Genomic DNA, 20,782 nt, shown 5'->3' on the forward strand with positions numbered 1-20,782 from the left:
TAAATGTCTGCCTTGCTGAGCCACTGGTCCATGTTTTAATAGCAAACTTGGATTAGATTGTTAATCAATTAAACCGCCCATACTATATAAAGCAGTTGTCGCCTCTCCCCTGACTGGGAGCATGCAAGATGGAACAAATGCCAGAACTAGTGTAATATAGTTTGTTTCAATATGCCTTTGCTGACATGTTTTCTTTCCTTTTCAGACTGTACAATTTGTCCAGGGGATATTTGTTGAAAAGTATGATCCAACAATAGAAGACTCCTACAGAAAGGTGAGACTAAATGTGCGCGCTTAGTGGTGTAGGAGAGAAAAGCAAAGGATAGTACACGTACATGACCTTTCCATGGTGACAAATGTCTCCAGGCTTTGAGTTGCTCAGCAGGGTTTAAACTAATATGGCAGGGGAGTGGGAACCAGAGCCCAGGTCAGCATGGAGAAGATGAGGTTTATAGAATAAACAAGGCAGGGATATAAAAAAATCTCTGTAGTAAGAGGGAGAAATAATATGCTGAAAGAGGATAGCATGTACTGTCAAAATTTAGTTTTCATACAAATGCACAAAATTTAAGGAGCAAACTAAGTTGCAGGTACAGTTTCAAATTAGAAATGGCTATAGTAGCCATTATGGAGACATGGCTGCAAAATGGTCAGGATTGGAAACTACACATACCAGGTTAAGGTTCACAGAAGAGATACAGAAAATGATAAAGGGGTGGAATAGCATTACTGACTGGAAACAGAATCCGTCCTCTGGTGAAGGAGGATGTAATGAGAGGAATCACCCAGTCAAGACCTTATGACAAGAAGCCTTAAAGAAGCTAAAACTACAATAGGTTTATAGACCACTTGGTAGCAGCTCACAAGTGCTAGATTGTAGAAAATCTAAAATTTTAAGCAACTAGTAGCAAAGGCTGATTTTAGTTTTAATGGGGGTTTTAATTTTAACTTGGACTGGGAGAGACAGACAAACACTTGCTTAAAAAGTTAAAAATCACACAACGCCAGGTTATAGTCCAATAGGTTTAATTGGAAGCACACTAGCTTTCGGAGCAACGCTCCTTCATGTGATGGTGGAGGGCTCGATCGTAACACAGAATTTAACTTTGTACAGAGCTGAATGTGTTGCTGGAAAAGCGCAGCAGATCAGGCAGCATCCAAGGAACAGGAGAATCGACGTTTTGGGCATAAGCCCTTCTCTTGTTCCTTGGATGCTGCCTGACCAGGTGCGCTTTTCCAGCAACACATTTTCAGCTCTGATCTCCATCTGCAGTCCTCACTTTCTCCTTTAACTTTGTACACCCCAGTCCAACACCGGCATCTCCAAATCATGACTTGCTAGAAAGGTTTGAATTTCTCATGTGCAGGATAGTTTATGGCAATGTATTGGATGTGACAAGGGGACAATAAATATTGGATCTAGGAATGAGTCTAAGGAGTGACCCTGTTCATAAGTGTTCGTCAAATGGTGATTGTAACATTTGCAAGAGATGAGCAAACATTGGATACTAGAAATTTTAGACTTAGGGTAGAATTTGATGGGATGGGTAGCTCAGCTAATAGGTAAAATGAGGGGGGAAGAGTGAACAGTGTTCAAAGATGTTTGATATTCAGAAGCTGCTTTTATCCATGAGAAGGAAAAATTGCACCTTTTTTTTACAAAAGACAACTATGGACATGGAAGGAGGTAAAAATAACAAGAGCTTGAGTGGCTGAAAAGGATTGCAAAGGAAACATGAAAGGGACATAAAACAATAAGGTTTTATACCTGTATAAAGTGGAGCTGGTTTAGGAGTACTATTGTCTCTCTGAAGGCTGAGTAGGGGGATATTGTTAATGGAAATGGCTGACATGCTGAATGATTTTGCTTCAGTAGTCACAGCAGAAAAGGAGGCTAGCTTGCCGGAAGATCCAAAGAAATAATGATCGGGGACGCAGTCTAAATAAAATTTAGCTAAAGTAAGTCATTAGTTGTGGGGAAATTAATGGAACCAAAGTGACAAAATAATCAGGATCTGCCTTCCCATCCATGAGTAGAAGGAAGAAAGTACATTGCTAATGCCCTCACCGTAATCTTGAATTTCCTGGATTCAGGAGCTGTACCTCTAGATTGGAAATTTGCACATGTCACTCCATCTTTAAGGATGGAAATGATGACATTAGACACCTCTGATAAGGAAATTGTTGAAGTCTATAACCAAGGATAGAATAACTGATCACCTCAATTTGCTGTTCAGGGAGAGTCAGCATGAATTCATGCCTGACAAACCTATTTCGCTTTTTTTTTAAAGAGGTGACAAAGGTAGTGGGGCAGAGGTAATTTGAATGTTGTTTATGTGGACTTTGAGAAGGCTTTTTTTTTTATAAAAGCCCCATACACTGTTTGTTACCCAAGGTGGAAGCCCACAGGAATGAAAGCAAATTACTGACAGGAAATTGAGTGGCAAAAAACTTTTGGATTTGATGGGTAAATGTTTGAATCAACAGGACATGACTAATGGTGTAGCACAAGAATCTGTTAGGGCCTCAGTTATTCCAAGTTCACTAAAAACTTGGGATAATGGTATTGAAAATCAAATTTGATACAACTGGGCAGCATTTTAGAGTGTTGCAACTTTATGTTGTCAGCAGGATATTTTAGTTGAATGGGCAAAGCTGTGGCAGGTAATTTTAATTAAGCAAGTGTAGGGTTTTTGATTTCTGACAAAGGATAGATCAAGGTACATTTTTAGAAGGTACCAAGTTAAATGCAGTGATGTCCAATGGGGGTTCAAGTGCATAGCTCCTTAAAATCAAGCGAGTGTAGAAAATAGTCAAAGGCTAGTGGAATGCTGGCCTTTCTATCTACAGGACTGAAGTATAGGGATGAAAATGTTATGGTGCAACTATGCAAAACCATGGTTAGACTGTGCTCAGAGTTCCAAGAGGACATCTGGGCACCAAACTTTAGGAAAGGTGTTTTGGTCCTGGAATGAGTTCACATTTACAAGGATGCTACAGTTATCCCTTGAAGTATGAGGAGTTAGTAGATAAATGAGGCCTTTTTTGTAAAATTTAAAAGGTTGAGAGGAGATCGAACCAAGATCTTCAGGGTATTAATAAGGAAAGACTGGGTAGATACTCTTTTCACTAGTTGAAGATTTGAGGGTATAGTCTAAAAAATAGGGCCAGGTCATTCAAGAGAAATGTTAGGAAGCACTTCTGTAGTACAAAGTAATGGAATTTGGACTTCTCCTCCTGCAATGATGCTAATTTCGATTAAGTTTAAATCTAGGCAATTTTTTTGAGTCAGTGTAGTGCAGGAAAAGTGCAGCTGGTCAGGCACCATTCAAGGAGCAGGGGAGTCTGTTTTGAACATAAGCCCTTCTTCAAGAATGCTTGAAACATTGATTCCATTTCCCCATTACAATCCATCTGCAGTAAGTGCGCATTTAAACCTCCTGCAGACTTGTATTAAAAACACTTTGCTAAAGAAAATCAGTGAGGCAGGCAGCTTATATGGAGAGATGCCAGTTTATTTCAGGTCACTGTTTCTTTGGAATTGGAGAACATTGAGATGTAACACAATTTCAATAGGATTTAGTATTTTCAGCATTTCCTGTTTTAATAGCAGAATCATCTGTTATTTTGCTTTTGTTAGAATTCTGTTGTTGAGGTATCAGTTAAAAGTTGTGGTAACCTCTAATCTATAATTCTTTGCTGCTCCAGTTTCCCTGCTTCAAAATGGGAGTAATCTAAAGTTTGCTGTGTAGATTAGGATTGTTTCCACTGCCCACTCTTATCAGTTCCGTTTAGCTTCAGAAAAACAAATGAAACTTAGTTGCACTCCAAAATATAATGCCCACAATAACAATTGTAACAAATGCAGAGCAATTTTATTGAACCAGTTACCCACATCCATGATTGGATCTATATAAAAAGCTGATTGTCATGAACAAGGGGATTGGCACTGTATTCAATCATGCGAGTCCGTCCCTCCATTTGATAGATAATAGCTGATCTTTCCTCTATCTGTTATCATTTGCTCTGTGACCTTTGATCACAGACCTGAGTATAGTGCAGAACAACATTGAAAGTTTTTAAATTTACTCAGCAGTAGATACTGATATTAAAGCTTCAGGTGAAATGTGCAGATGGGGTTCAATTTAGAATAGTGTGAAGTTGATAAACTTTGGTCGAAAGGAAAAACTAAACTATAGGGATTTGGATTGATAAGAGATCCCAAATTAAGAAAATTCTTGGAATAATAGCAGTATTCTTTTTGCTAATCACTGATTTTTGGCCTGCAAACTAATCATTATTGGACAATGAAGATTTAAATATTTGTGTAATACACAGGCTCAACAGGTTTGTTGTATTCGGGGATCTTAATTGTTTATCTGAACTTTGGTCCTTTGGTGCTCTTTGGGTTTTGGCCTGGTCAGTTTCATCTTTAATATATGTACAAATCCCTGTGGCTGTAAAACTAATTCCAATGGTTCTGTTCTGTGCTACCTATGGAAAGACTTTCCCAACATCCACATTGTCCAGGCCGTTCAATATTCTAAACTGGTAGATGCAGATAGAGTTGCATTTGGATAGGTGCATGAAAAGGAAAGCTTTAGAAGGCAAAGGGCCAAATACAAACAAATGGGCTAGTTTAGCTTGGGAAATGTGGCCAGCTTGGATGGGTTGGGCAAAAGGGGCTGGTTCCATGCTATGACTTTGAATGTTTATTCTGTACTGCGTTCTTTTGGCAACCCTTGATCTGTGCCAGATCTTTTAACTGGCAGTGTCTTATGTAAGCTTTCAAGTGCCCACTCCTAATTCCAGACAAATGATCCCCAGAATGTCCTGTGACAAGTGCAAAATCCTGACTAGTATGCTCCTTTTTTAATACATCCTTGTACGTAACTCTGACAACAATCGCACCTGATGCACAAATGCGTGCACCCAAATTAGTGCAGTTAAATGTTTAGCTTAATATTTTCAACTCTTGGCCAATGGGCAAAATGCACAGAGATTCCCCATTAGAGTCAGATGTACAGCATAGAAACAGACCCTTTTTGGTCCAATCCGTCCATGCCGATCAGATATCCCAACCCAACCTAGTCCCACCTGCCAGCACCCAGCCCATAGCCGTCCCAACCCTTCCTATTCATATACCCGTCCAAATGCCTTTTAAATGTTGCAATTAAAATGTTGCAATCATTTTCTATGGCAGCTCATTCCATACCCATACCATCCGGGGTGAAAAAGTTGCCCCGTAGATCTCTTTTTATATCTTTGCCCCCTCACCCTAAACTTATGCCCTCTTAGCTTTTTGCCTATTTACCCTATCATTACCCTTCAATTTTGTAAACCTCTATAAGGTCACTCCTCAGTCTCCAAAACTCCAGAGTAAACAGCCCCAGCCTGTTCAGCCTCTTCCCCTTACAGCTCAAATCCTCCAACCCTGGCAACATGACCAACTTTAGCCTGTATCTCCTAATCAGAAGTCTCCAGCATGCTAGTTTATTCTTTTACCCAATCAGCATTGTCGTGGCTTTCTTTCCTATTAATCTAGACCCACTAGTAAGTGTGACCTATCAGAAACCCTTTTTTTAAAAAAAAATGTAGCTTGTGTTTGGCACTAAGATGCCAACTTTCAAATTTTAAAATGTTAATTATCCTGTGTGTGTATAAGGATTTTTTGTCATGAAAGCTTATGCTTAATGCATTTTGATAACTTCAGTGATATTTGTGAAATAAAGCTTAAGTCAAAATAGCATGGCTTGGTAAATATAGGGAAGGATGAAGACCTTGGTATCCATATGTGGATCTGTAACAATAACAAAAATTAAGGTGGTTTCAAAAAAGAAGGTGAATGAAGCAGGATGCAAATCAGAGTTAAAAATCTTCTACATCACCAATTGGGCTTTGGCTTGAGTACTGCAGACAATTTTGCTCAACAGACTTCATGAAAGAAGTAAAAGCCTTGGAAAGGAATTGGGAATTTTACCAAGTTCTTAACCAGGGAAGACGGAACTTTATGTTGAGCAGTTAGTTTTCAATTATTTTCCTTGGAGAACACTTGTGGGGTGACTGGAGGGTTTTATGGTAATGCCAGGTTTTGACAGACCATGTAGTGAAAAATAATTCCTCCTGGGAAGTGGGTCATTAACTTAGAGGCTAAAGATTCAAATAGTTTAGGAGGGGAAATTAGATTTTTTTTTCACGGTTGTCAGGATCTAGAACTTCATTTGAAAAGGTGGTGTAAGCTGTATAAATTGACAGCTGGCCAATTACTGGAGGGTGAAAATTTCTTGTCTTTGAAAGATTATCCTTTCAGTATGATCAGTCAAGAGGCAGCACGTGCATAAGGGGTTGAATGAAATTTATAACTAAAAGAAACTAATGAATATGTATCGGTTGCAATTTTGAAACTTTTCATTTGATCTTTTTTATTAACTTGTGGTGATGTGTTCATCATTGGGCTCACAACTATTGCCCATCCCTAGTCGCCCTTGAGAAGGTGTTAGTGCGATGCTGCCTTGAACTGCTGCAGGTCAGAATTAACTCATTTAGTGGCATTTTAAAGGTGTTCTGATCGGGTGTACTCGGTGAAAATTCAGTTCCAAGCTATGAGGTGAGCAGCAGCTCAGTATGATTTGAGATTACCCTATCTCTGAGCAATTGAGCAATAACATTCCAACATCAGAATATAATTTGTTTCCCTAATTTTAAGTTTGATTTGAATTTGCACTGTAATTTGTCATCCTGAAGTTCTGCTACACCACTGGGACAGAGGCTTGAAAAATATAGGATTTGAATGATTTTTAAAATGCATTTATGGTGTCATTTGAGCAAATGGACTTGTCCTATAACTTTCCAGTCTCTTTTCTCATTATACATAATCATATGCAATTTACAGGGCACATACAGGCCATTCAGCAAGCTAGTTGATGCTGTTGTGTATGCGCCAGCCCAGGTACCTTCCACCTAACATCTACCTTTTTCAACATAACCTTCAAATCCTTCCTGTATACTTAAATTCCTTCGCAAATGCTTTACAGGGCGCAATTGTATGTGGTTAAATGACTGTTCATTGTTTCCATAATTAATGTTGGGAAAGTGAGAATGGTGCTTGAATGTCTTTTATCATTTTTTCAAATAGACAAAACAAGCGATGACTTGTTGAACCTTGGAGTGTTTTTTGCTTGTGAACTGGAGTGCAAATGCTCTGACTCAATTTAATCTTATTGTACTATTATATGTAATAACAGTGCCAAATGGAGACCTTGCTGCCTGAAGCAGTACTAATAATTGGCCAACAACTTTATTTTGAGTTGATTGACTTGATTTTTAGTTCCTGTTTCTCGCTGTTATCTGACACTTAAATTTACTGGGGAGGGATCTGCCTTTGCAGTGATTTCCACTTTGGCCAAAAGCCTCCTGAAATCTAATGTCTATATTAGTTGATGCTTCACACACTGAAGGACCAGAAGGTCATTGAAGCTTTTGGGGATTGTATTTCAGCTCTCATCGGCATTTCCAAGTGAGGCATGTGTCAGCAGACGTTTTTTGATTCTGCTGACTTTAAAAGTTGGAATATTTGAATCGTAGATCTCCTATAAACATTCAACTTTGCCTTCCTAGTTTTCTTTTCAAAAGAATCAGAAGTTTGGCACTAATTGCGTTTTCATGAACTTATTTCCTGAACAAACTTTTTTTCTGTTGAATTTGCATTGAAATAAACCAAACCCATTAGACTATCTTAAGTCTTCCCATTTTGTCGTCGTCATCTGGGACTTTTGGAGGGATATGTTATTTTCACTTCTGATTTACTATGCAGAAGTGAAAATAGTTTGAATAAATTTTGATTAAACCAATAATAGATCTAACCAGTTGAGCTCAATGTCTTTACATTATTGTAATTGGAATAACTCTGGTATAATTTCATGCTATTCTAATTGTATAACTGACAGTAAATTTATTCCAGATATTTCTGCACAGCATGATGCTCTCCTGTGTAATTTATTTTGTTAGCAATCTCATTTAGACCACAAGATGGCTAGTGCGGGGCAAATGAAAAGTCATTGTAGTAGAGGGTGCTTTTCCAAAAGTTATGCATTTACCAAACAGTATAATTAACTGTGATACGCACAACTGATACCAGGTGCTCAAATGAACATTGTTCTGTTTTTGAGGGTCAATATACTTCATCTTGTATGTCAAACAATTGCTAAGGTTTTTCAAAATCAAGTGTTCAGTGCTCAAAGCAGGAATGCGATTAATGCTGATAAAACAAATTTGTTTTCTGATCTTTTACATAAGAATTGGATGTGACCAGGTCAAGGTTCACCTAATTTATTAGCCAGATATGATTGGAAGGTAAATCTCAAGATTTGAAATGGCAAGACCTTGTTTTGGCTCATATTTAAAGTGCAGATGCAAAGTGTGTTCACAATGTAACCAGATTAAAACAAAGGATTTTCATGCATAGCTTAAAGGTCTTGCATTGAACAGTTTCTGAATTTGTGCCCCTTTCTCATCTTTCCCAGTCAATGGGAGAAATTCATGATTCATTACTTCAGTTGACCACTGTACATGCTGACTGTTATTAAGCAGCAGTAAATACAGAAGAGATGGGTTTTTTCCTTTCTAAAGAGTCTGTTTCTTAAAAGTCCAGACAGCTCACTTAAAAATTTCAATTTTGAAAGTCTGATCAAGGGCTTAAAGTGACAGAAGGATTGGAGTCTTACAAAAGGTTTTTTTTTGCTCCGAACATTTCAAAAGAGAGGGACATAGTCATCAAATGATTTTGTTCAAGTTTCAACTAGGGTTGTACTGTGAGTTTTAAGACTTGTAGCTCCGGTTGAGGTTCTGGATGTAGGTTTGCTTGCTGAGCTGGAAGGTTCAATTTAAGACTTTTCATCACCATACTAAGTAACATCTAGGTACCTAGTATAGTGACAAAACATCAGAAATTGAGCCTTCCAGCTCAACAAGCAAACCTACATCCAAGGTTGGACACAAGACACTACTATCCTAAAGATCTAATGCTGTCGGTTTTAATTTTCCAAGTTTGAGATCACATGTTGAATAGGTAAGAGTATCTAAGCATTAAGAAACAAAGGTAATTTAGTGGGATTAATGCACATCGGCTATGAACTGGTTGGTTGAGAAGTCTCAAGAATGATTTGCTCCTGTTTTCTTTCTCACAAGTGCTAATGAATTATTACTGAGCACTTGGTTATGAATGCATAGAGGGTATAGTTCATATTCTTGATGGGTTATTTGTATGTGGGCAGGTTTGATTAAGGTGCACTGTTTTGTTTTTGCAGCAAGTTGAAGTAGACTGCCAACAGTGTATGCTTGAAATCCTTGACACAGCAGGAACGGTAAGAAGTTATTTTGCACAAATTAAGCATTTTCTAACAAAATGTTATCACGTTAGAGGCTCTGTAGTAGGGGCTTTGTAGAGCTAGTCAGTTGTCAAACTTGATCAGTGTTAAAATGTTAACTTTCTGTTCTCCTCCTCATCCTTCATGCATTCATAAGATATAGGAGCAGAATTAGGCCATTCAGCCCATAGTCTGTTCTGCAACTTGATCATGTCTGGTGTACTCCTCACTCCCAATATCCTACCTTCTCTCCATACTACTTCAATCCATTACCAATTTAAAAATCTGTCCAACTCTTGCTTAAATTTACTCACTGTCCTAGCATGCACTTTGGGGTAGCATGTTCTACTGATTCGCAACCCTTTTTGGAGAAGTAGTCAATTGTTTTAAATTTTTGTTATCCCTTATCCAAAGACTGTGACTTCTCTACCTAGAATGCCCCAGAAGAGGAAGCATCCACTCCACATTTATTTTATCCACCCCTCTTGTCATATCAATTTTGATCTCCCCTTGCTGTTCTGAATTAGTGTGTACAGGCCTAAACTGTTCAATCTCTCTCAAATCCCTCAGCTCTGGGGTCAATCTAATGAACCTCCTCTGAACTGCCTCCAATGTCACTATACCTTTCCTCAAATAAGGGGACCAAAACTGCAAACGGTACACCAGGTACAGTCTCACCAATGCTGCCTTTTAAAATGCAGCTTATTTCAAACAATATGAATAGGTATGAAAGTAGAACATGTTTGAGAGAACCTGTTCCATTAGTACCTGGAAACATGACCTAGCCTTTCAAATATTGAACAACTTTTCGCTTCTGTTCCATTCCTGATTAAAGGGCTTGCACTCTGTCACATCTCCTGCTCCTTGGATGCTGCCTGACCAGCTGTGCTTTTCCAGCACCCCACACTTGACAACTTTCCACTTCTATACGGCAAGGTTTACCCTGTCCAAGATAGGTTGCACCTTTTCAGAGCTGTCTCTGAACAACTGATTAATACCTTCATTGGTTGTATCATCAGCTATAATTAACTGTTCTTAAGATGTACAAAAAATGAGAATACAGTGATGGGCAAGAGTGAAGGTCCTTTTTTTAAGGACATTCATCAACTGAGTTCTTGGAACAGTACAATAATTTGTGAAACTTTTCCTTTAAATCATTGGTGTTGAATTCAATTTCATAAACTCCCATGGTGAGATTTAAAATTGATGTGAATTACTTGTCCAGTATCAAAACACCCATGCTATTCTATCTGAACCATTGAATTTTTAGTATTGTTCTTCCCTGTGCAAACATTATCTGTTGCTTTGCTGTCAAAATGCTGCCTTGCACAGAACCTTGGGTAAACCTTGTCCCCTTGAATAATCATGAAATAGACCCTTAGATTAAAATGAATATTATTGGTATTTTTACCAAATTGAGTTTCCAGAAGAGAATACCACAAAAGAGCTTAATGAAGAGATCCGCATGAAGCCAAGCGGTCTGACTGTAAATAACATGTGGTGCATATAGTCATTTTGTTGCAACATAGTTAAAATACCTTCAAAGCGATTATTAAAACCCCTGACAGTTCAGAGTAATTCTTGTTTTGGTTCTGTGGAACTTTCATTGTTGGAGCAATCTTTGCCTCAGTGACTCATATAGTATTTCCAAATACAGGAAACTTTTTAACTGGCACCAACGTGGACCAAGTGTGTGCTGGTTGATATATTCTGGTTGATCAAGAGGTCTCTCTATCCATGTGAAAAATACCAAATAATGGAAATGAAATGCAAGGGGCATACACAACACTGTACTACTTTATTTGTAGTATAAATCGTTTAATGCAACTTTGCATTAAATAAAACTTGCAGCAGAGAGCCATGTCATGAGCACCCACAGGTGACTATGCAGGCATTGTGATAATACTGTAAACTTTTGGTATTTGTTATATATTTTTGCCCATTTATCAAGTGTGCCAGTTTATGAAGTGTCAGTTAAAGCAAAGTTTGTGATAGATAAATTCAGAATTATAATTGTATCTAGGTTTAAATCCAAAACTTACAATTAGTTGACAATTTTCTTAGTGTTTGAGATTTATTTTAATGAACTTTCTATCGAATTCTTGATTCAAAGTTTTGCATATGGATTTACTTCCTAATGGTGAAAGAGGTTTTGTTCTTAAATGGCAGAATTTCAATTATCTACATAATGGAATGACCAAGATGGTGGTCAATAATGAAAAGTGGTAAATGTTTGGGTTCCATCCAAGTGCCAATGAAGGTCAAAATCCAATTTAATTCAAGCAAAGAACTGCAAGCCAGCAAAAGCCATGGCCTATCTGACTTGTTCCTGAAAATTGTCTCGTGCAGCTTTTTCTGCAGCTTTATACACAATCCCAAGTTCACTAGAATCCTGAGTTCTACATAGCTGTTAATGATGCAGCCTGCCTTGATTCCTGTTCTAAATTAGTGGATAACTCGAGGAATGTATACTTTAAGACACTTATCTGAACACTCTAGCTTGCTGACACTTCGCAAAGATGTGTTCAACACAGGATTTCTCTTCAAAGCCTCAAACTCTGGTGCTCCCCCTGGTGTTAAACTAGGCAATATCATTCCAACTTGGTTTTATTTTTCAAATTAAAAACAAAAGAACAAAGCAGTACATTTCTCCAATTTCTCTCCACTCAAAGGTGTACTACTTTAATATTAAACTAAATGCAGTGGCAACTTGCCATGAGGAGGTGATGGTCAAGAGGTATTACCACTATATTATTAATCCAAAACCCGGGCAATGTTCTAGGAGCTGGGTTTGAATCTCAGTGGAATTTGGATTCCTTTAAAAAGGAATCTGTAGTTAAGGGGCTAATGATTATGAAATCATTGTTGGAAAAGTCCATCTTGCCTGGTCTGGTCTACATGTGAATTCTAACCCACAGCAATATCATTGACTCTTAACTACCCCTTGAAATGGCTCTGCAAGACATTCAGTTGTAACAATTGCTACAATTTCTGAATTAAAATAAACTGGATTGACCACTTGACATTGTTTTCAGCAACTGGGTCAATGTGAAAACAACCCTATCTATCCTGCAACGTCCTTTGTACTATCATAGTGCCAAAATTGAAAAGTTGTTTTGCTGATTAATGACCCTTTCTTTTGAGTGACTGACAGTCCCAAACACCACCAACACTATCTCTGATATGTCCTGTCCCACGGGCGGGGCAGGGCCAGCAGAGGTATCATAGTGGGAGATGGAATTGCCATGGGAGTCCTCAACATTAATCTGCACACTATGACATCTCTGACATCAGGTCAAACGTGGGAACGGAGACCTTTTGATTTACCATTTACTGTCCTTAGTTGAAGAGCACTTGGAGGCAGCAGTGACAATGGCAAGGGTGCAGAATTTAGTCTGAGGGATTTCAATGTCCGCCATGAAGAGTGGCTTGGCAGTAACACTATAATTTTGAGCTGGTAAAGTCCTAAAGGAGACAAGACTGGAATTAAGGCAGGTGGTAAGGGAACCAACAAAACATTCTTGATCATCGCCTCACCATATTGGCTGCTGCAGATGCATCCGTCCATGACTCTATCAGCAAGAGTGACTACTGCATTGTCATTGTGAAGATGAACTTCAACACATTCCACCCCAACCTTAAATTCACCTGGGCCATCTGACACCTCTCTCTCCTTCCTGGACCCCTCCATCTCCATTAATGACACCTGACACTTGTTTACAAACCCACAGACTCCCACAGCTTACCTGGATTACATCTCTTCCCACCCTACCTCCTGCAAAAATGTCATCCCTTCTATTCCTGATGAAGGGCTTTTGCCCGAAACGTCGATTTTCATGCTCCTCGGATGCTGTCTGACCTGTGTTTTTCCAGCACCACTCTAATCTAAACCCCCATTGTGAAGATGACGTCCTCTTCTTTTACATAGAATCACCCTTCATGGGTGAAATGTGTTAACACTGAAATGGGATAGACTTTGAACCAATTTAGTAACTGAAGAGTGGGATCTATGAGGTGCTGTAGGTCATCAGCATTGTCTGGCATATTCTGTTACCATCAAGTTAGAGGATCAACCCTGGTTCAATGCAGTGTAGAAAGGTGTGCCTAAAAAATGAAATGTCAACAGAAATACTTGTGACCCAGACAGCATAAGCAGCAAGTAATTATTCACAAGTGATCCCATGACAAATGGATGCAAATTCTGCAGTCTGCCACATCTGTCTTGGCCACCTCTAGAAGTGCCCAGCATCATAGATGCCAGTCTATAGCCAATTTGATTTGCTCCATGTGATATCGAGAAATGGTTGGAGGTACTAGATACTGCAAAGGCTACATGTCCTGACAACATTTTGGCCAAAGAACTGAAGACCTGTGCTCTAGAACTTGGTGCATCTCTAGCCAAGTTATTCCAGCACAGCTATGAAAATAGCATCTATTTGATGTTGAAAGTTGCCCAGATGTCTTGTGTGCACAAAGCAAGACAAATCCAACTTGGCTAATTATTGCCCTATGTTTCCTCCTGATCTTTACCAGTAAATTGATGGAAGATGTTATCAACATTGCTATAAAGCAGCACCTACTTATCAAGTGGGCGGCACAGTGGTTAGCACTACTGCCTCACAGTGCCGGAGACCCGGGTTCAATTCCCGACTCGGGCGACACTGTGTGGAGTTTGCACGTTCTCCCCGTGTCTGCGTGGGTTTCCTCCGGGTGCTCCGGTTTCCTCCCACAGTCCAAAGATGTGCGGGCCAGGTGAATTGGCCATGCTAAATTGCCCGTGGTGTTGGGTAAGGGGTAAATGTAAGGGTATGGGTGGGTTGCGCTTCGGTGGGTCGGTGTGGACTTGTTGGGCCGAAGGGCCTGTTTCCACACTGTAAGTAATCTAATCTTAAAAAAAACCTGATTGTTGACATTTTAGGTTCTATCAAGGCTGCTCAACGCGAGACCAACTTGCAGCCTTGGTTCAAATATGGGCAAAAGAGCTGAATTCCGCAAAAGAAGTAAGAGTGACTACCATTCAGATAAAGGTTGTGATTGTGAGGTATCAAGAATTCTAACAAAGTTGGAGTCAATAGGGATCAAAAGTGGTGCGGCAAGCAGCCCCCACAGCTTTGTCATACCTGGCACCATATACGGAGGAACCTCTATCTGGCATTCGATTATCCGGCAAGATCACAAGGTCTTGATGGTTGGCTAAACTGTTATCCAGCATTTGATTAACCGAATGGAAATACTCCCTGCCTTTGTCCTTCGGATAATCGATTCCTCTGCAATGGTTATGGTTATTGGATGTCAGTTGTCTCTGGGCATCTCTGCAGGTGTTCCTCAGCCTAATGTCTTAGGCCTAACCATCTTTGGTTGTTCTTATCAAAGACCTTCCCTCCATCAAAACCTCAGAAGAGGGAGAGTTTGATTGTACAAAGTTCGTATTCTTGACTCCTCTATTGAAGCAGTCCATTTTCAAATGCAGCAGGATTTGGTTCATATCCAGGCCTGAATAACAAGTAGCAAATAACTCTTGCACTCCCTGTGCCAGGCAATTACCATATCCTCTGAAATAATCTATCACCTCCTTCTTGACACTCAATGGTGTTACCATCATAGTGCAGGATTCAATCAATATCCCTGAGCATTACTGTTGACCAGAAATTGCTATGTCTAGCCATGTAAATATAATGCTGCAAGATTTTGTTCAGGCTAGGAATACTGCAGCGAGTAACTAACCGGACTGACTGAAGCATATCCACTATCTACAAGGCAAAAGTCAAGAATGTGATGGCGCACTCCACTTGCCAGGACAATTGCAGCTCCAACAGCACTCAAACTTGCCACCATCAGGACAAAGCAGCAGGCTTGAATGGCACCACATCCACTTTCTCCACCACTTAGTGCTGCTACTATCTACAAGATGCACTACAAGAATTTCCCAAGGCTCCTGAGTCAACACTGTCTAAACCCATAATCTACAAGGACAAGGGTAACAGGTGCATGGGGGACATCATTAGCTGCCCTACAAGTCAAACACCATCCTAACCTGGAACTATCTGAATCAATATCACTGAAATCTTGGAAAGCCCTCACTAACAGCAACTTAAATAATGCTACAGCACAGATATCAATGGCTCTTTCTGGAGAACAACTAAAAATGAGCAATAAGTCACTCCCCCTAACAGCAATGACCACACTCCCTTGATCAAATGAAAGCAGTAAAAATGTGAATTTGTTTAATCCATTTAGATACATTAGAGCCATTTCCCACTAATCAATAAATCCACAAGCTGCTGCTTAACTATGCAGCTGTCATATCTATCATTTCAGTATTTTGTAGAGATTGTAAAGCTTTTTGTTTTGAGACTATTGGATGTGGTTCAGTTACTATGCTCTGAAATCATTCTAGTAGCCCAACCTGGTGCAAAGCTGCTGAGCAGTCTTATAATAGTAGTGACACTTAATAGTCAAAGATTTCCATTCTGTTAAAGGATTATTCTAAAGCTTAAGATATGAAAGATTTTTTCCGAAGTATCTTCATTGATCTCTCATTCCCAGTTAAATGTGGTCAATCCTGTGTTCAGTGGCCCCGAGCCATAGTAAATGTGGAGTCAAGACGATAGGGAGAGGCATGGGATGCGCTTCGAAAGTTAGTATGGACTCTGGGCCAAATGACCTCTACCTGCAATAAGGTTCTGTAATTGTTTCTGAATGGGTGATGAGCTCTTATTTGATAGTGCATGTCTGAGAACTGACAGTGAACCAGGGTTGAAAACTGTAGATCTTTGTGCTAACTTCTGACCCTTTTTTGAGTTTGTTTTGAGTATTTTTAATTTAAAACTTAAATCTGCTTTTGGGAAGATGTAAAACTATGCTTTCAGCTCTCTTCCCATAGTTGCTCATTCACTCCAGTCACAAAAGCAGCCTTTGTCTCAGAAGCAGCATTCTCACCTGGGAATCTGTAGCAGAAGTCATGAAGCCTATTAGAGCACTGAGTGAAGTTTGGATGCCTCAGCTCCAAACTCCTTTTTTTTTATCCCACGAGGTATTACTTCGTATGGTGTGTGGAAACTCGCGCTGTATAGAACTAAAAGCTGTGTAGCAATGGCTGTGGCCAAAATGATTCTTCGACTGAGGCAACAAGAATGACAAATTCCACTTGCAAATTGTCTTCATCCTTTAACTCTTTTAATCTAGATGTTGCTATGTTGACAGTATGTCATAAAATTTATACACATGTTCCTGCAAATGATCAGTTTTGAATTTGTACCTTGTCCACTTTATAGGAGCAATTTACGGCGATGCGAGATCTGTATATGAAGAATGGACAGGGGTTTGCACTAGTATATTCTATAACTGCACAGTCAACGTTTAATGACTTACAGGACCTGAGAGAGCAGATCCTACGAGTCAAGGACACTGAAGATGTAAGTAAACTTTATTTTAATTTAGCCCTGGAATGCAGCTGAATTTCAAACTAAATAAAATGTATTCCATAAGTTTCTGGCCCAGACACTTAGGAACTAAACTTGGAAGCTTTTTTTAATATCGAATTTTACTTTTGACTATTTATGCAGTTAAAAATTGAAGATGCCTTAACTGGAAATTTAAGGTGTTGAGTATGTAGAATATAAACTAAATGACTGAACTAAATCTAATTTTTTTGGCTTCCTTGGTTTGGAATTTTGTCAGTGTGTAGGCATGGGAATGGTATGCATAAACCATCCAGATCTTTTCTGGAGCTGGTTCGATCACTTCACTGCAATTCTAAATTTGTATTCTCTTTTTTTAACTCTGCACCTTTAGCATTATAGTTGATGCTGAACTGTTAGTTTTTTGTTTCCATAACCAAGTCCAATTCTTTTAATATTACTTGATGCCCCTTTTCCCTCCATTTTTGAGTGAGGTTTTCAACTGAACTTCTGGACTTGCTGCCTCATGTGTCTACCTGGCCAGCCTTCATGCTGGTGCTCTCCATAAACCTGTGGGAATTTAGAATTCTGCTCATTGTCAAACTTGCATCAAATTCTGTTCAGCCAATATCCCTATGCTTGCTAATCTACATTTAGATCCTAATAAATAGTGATTCTATTTAAACTTTTTGTATCTTTTGAACCCTCTGACTTCATCCCTCCAGATCTTTAATCTCCTCCAGCCCAGCCCCAATACCCTCCTTGATTCAATTCTTGTCCCATGAATTCCAGGTTAGAATTAATCTGTACCTGCACTTGCCCAGGCTCTAAAGCTCTGCATTTCCTTCTCATCTCTCTATCTTGCTCTTCCTCATTTGAGGTACTAATTAAAATCTACCTTTAACAACTATTTGGCCAGATACTGTCACTTGGTGGGTGTCCTATGGACTACCTTGAAATTTTCTTATACTAAAGGTGCTACATAAGTTGTTTAGAATGCTGCAATGTGCCAAAGTGCATTTGAGGTGCTACACCACTACAAACTGACCAGTATGGCTGTCCCTTAAGTAGAGAGAAGAGTCCTCATTCAGAGTAGCTCATCTTATATAGAAGGGAATGTTGACCTAGTTGATTTCTAAAAATATCACTGCCTGATGTAGTGATATCAAAGATGGGTCTGATAAGATGAACAGTTTAATTTTAACTGGATAATTTTGAGAAGTTGCTTTTAAGTCTGCTTGCATTGAGTACATCTTTGTCAAAAGCTCCAATTTTGCACTCTAGTCTCTTAATTAGATGGAATAAAATGCTTCCAGGTACTCCCTCCCACTTAATTTTGAAGTAAAATGAAATGGCAGTATAAGCCTTCAAATACTTTTAAATTTAAAACTGTTAAGCATGCTTATGGTTCGATTTGAAAAGTATTATGAAATGGCTGTAGGGTGCAGTGGGCTATAGTTTAGTTTGAGACTAATCTGAAAGTGTCTTCAAAGCATTTACCCCCCTGGAAACCAAAGTTCAGGTAGCATTGCATATTTTGCATCTCCTATTCGTCAGTTGCGTTACACAAGTTCACGTTGACTGTGCATTATAGCAGAAGTACCTGTACTGTAGACTTTTTCCTTCATTGGTTGAACAACATTTGGTGGAAGCACAGAGGATGGCAAGAGTGCTGAATGTACTTTGAGTCAGAGAACTCCACATCCATTCCCAGGAATGGCTTGGTTGTAGCACTCCTGCTCGAGCTGGTCAAATTCCAAAGGGCATTAATGTTAGACCGAGTCTGCAGTAAGTGGTGTAGGAATGAGGGGATAAGAATACTTGACCTCATCTTTGACACCCTGCTTGCCACAAGTGAATATATCCAAGTTGGTACAAGTAACCAAAGCACAGTCCTTGCGGACATAAAGTCCCATCTTTGTGTTGAGAACATCATGGATCATATGGTGTTACACTGACACCATGCTGAATGGGATACACTTTGAGCAGATTATCAACTCGACTGGGCATCCAAGAGAGACTGTGGGCCAACTGAATTATACACTCAATGTAATCTGCAGCTTCATGTTCTGGTATATCCCCATTTTACCATTACCATCATGCAAGGGGATGAACCCTACTTCAATGAAGTGTTGGAGGGCATTCCAGAAGCAGCACTTAAGTCAGTATAATTATAGATATACAATATGTAATCTCAGTGCATCAGCAGTTTAATGTTGTTCATTGTTTTCAGTTTTTCAAACCGTTCTCTTGACTGGCATCTCTTGGCCCTGATTGTTAAGGCGTGCTGATGAGGAAAGAGTTTGAAACTTGCTGCAGACAAATGGCCTTTGCAATTTTAACTTTAATCTGCACGAATAACTTGATAGATGAATGTAAGGAGTTGGAAAGTTAGACCTTATTAATACTGTGTATGTCAGGTTAAAATGGGTGGGGTTGCAAAGTTTATTTTATACTGCCAGTATATTATATAAACAGTTGTCCTGGCTCACCTTGCACTGTCACTGCTCAGAGTACTCTGAATTGTGGAGTCCTTTTTAGAAGATGGCTAAATATTGCTTGGTATTCATCTTTTTTGAAAGTAGCTGCAGAAAGTTCCAAATGTTTTCTGTGTAAAATGACTACTATTGAGCTTAGTTTTCAATACTTAGAAATTGAACCATGTAGGAATGATGCAGCATCCATCCCCCAGTTATGTACAGATTGAAAAAGGCCAGATAATGTTTGAGGGATTTGAAAATTTGTTTTTGGAATGAATAGGCTTGCATTTATGATAGATTTACAGGCAATTTAGACCCAGTGTGATGTGACTTATTGTCATCTGTACCAAAGTACGGTGAAAAGCTTTGTGGGCAATACAGGCAAATCATTAAGCATAGGGTGGGAAAAATCTTGGACAGAATATTGTATAAAAGTTACACTGCACAGGATGTGCTAGGCAAGATCAGCATTATTTGAAGTTAGTCCATTCATCAGTCTAATGGCAAGGAAAAAGCTGTTCTTGAACCTGCTGGTGTATTCAAGCTTCTGTATCTTCTGTCTGACAGAGGTTGTAGGAGAGCATTGAGGGGAGTGGTAGGATGGGACTTTAATGTTGGCAGCCTTTCCACAGCAATTGGATGTAAGTGGGGTCAACAAATGGGCGGTTGGCTTCTGGGACAGTCAGAGCTGTGCACACAACCTTCTGCAGTTTCTTGCAGTCCTGTGGAGCGATTTGCCATACCAGGCCATTATGTACTGGGACAGTGTGCTTTCTATGGGGCATCTGTAAAGGTTGGTGAGGGTCCTTATGAACATGCCAAATTTCCTGAGCCACCTGAGGAAGAGGAGGCATTTTGTGCCACCTTGACCATTGTATCTACATGGGAAGTCCAGGACTGGTCAGCTATTGTCACTCCTAGAAACTTGACACGCTCAACCCTCAACTTCTGCTCCATTGATTGCTCCATGGGGGCATGTTCACCACCTTTCTGAAGTCAATGATCAGTTCTTTAATTTTGTTGACATTGAGAGAGTGGTTATTATCATTGCACCATGTCACCAAGCCCTTTATCTCCTTTCTGTATTCTGGCTCATTGTTTGACATCCATTCATGGTGGTATCATCAGCAAACTTGGAGATGGTGTTGAAGAAATGGATAAGGTTTAACCATTTTAACCAAAGACCTGTAAGGTGAATTCTGAACTAATTGTGTGCTTTGGTTTTTAGTAGTTCTTTTCCTGTAGTGGGTGTTCAGTTGATCTGGTTCTCCATGATGTGGAAAATTGCCTTTGCAATATTTTAGTTAGCATATGCAGTGAATTTTCTAAAAGAATATGGATGGGAACAGAACAAGATGCATAAATATGTAAAAAGATGTCTGGGGTGACAGTGGCTCAGTAGCTAGCACTGCTGCCACAACACCAGGGACCCAGGTTCAATTCCAGCCTCTGGCAACTGTCTGTGGAGTTTGAACATTCTCTCCCTGTGTCTGCTCCCTCTTGGTGCTCTGGTTTCCTCCCACAATCTAAAGGTCTG

At 39.5% G+C, this 20,782-nt stretch overlaps 1 protein-coding gene across 2 annotated transcripts in view; it reads left to right on the forward strand.

Moving 5' to 3' along the window:
• Positions 1 to 20,782, forward strand: part of rap1aa (RAP1A, member of RAS oncogene family a) — a 137,685-nt gene that overhangs the window by 83,594 nt on the left and 33,309 nt on the right. For both annotated transcript variants that reach the window (XM_060845298.1, XM_060845299.1), the window contains 3 exons: positions 206 to 274; positions 9,306 to 9,362; positions 16,640 to 16,780. In XM_060845298.1, coding sequence (XP_060701281.1) covers positions 206 to 274; positions 9,306 to 9,362; positions 16,640 to 16,780 — 267 coding nt within the window. The remainder of the gene's footprint in view (positions 1 to 205; positions 275 to 9,305; positions 9,363 to 16,639; positions 16,781 to 20,782) is intronic.

This window comes from Hemiscyllium ocellatum, chromosome 26 (assembly GCF_020745735.1).
Source record: "Hemiscyllium ocellatum isolate sHemOce1 chromosome 26, sHemOce1.pat.X.cur, whole genome shotgun sequence".
Classification (NCBI taxonomy): Eukaryota; Metazoa; Chordata; class Chondrichthyes; order Orectolobiformes; family Hemiscylliidae; genus Hemiscyllium; species Hemiscyllium ocellatum.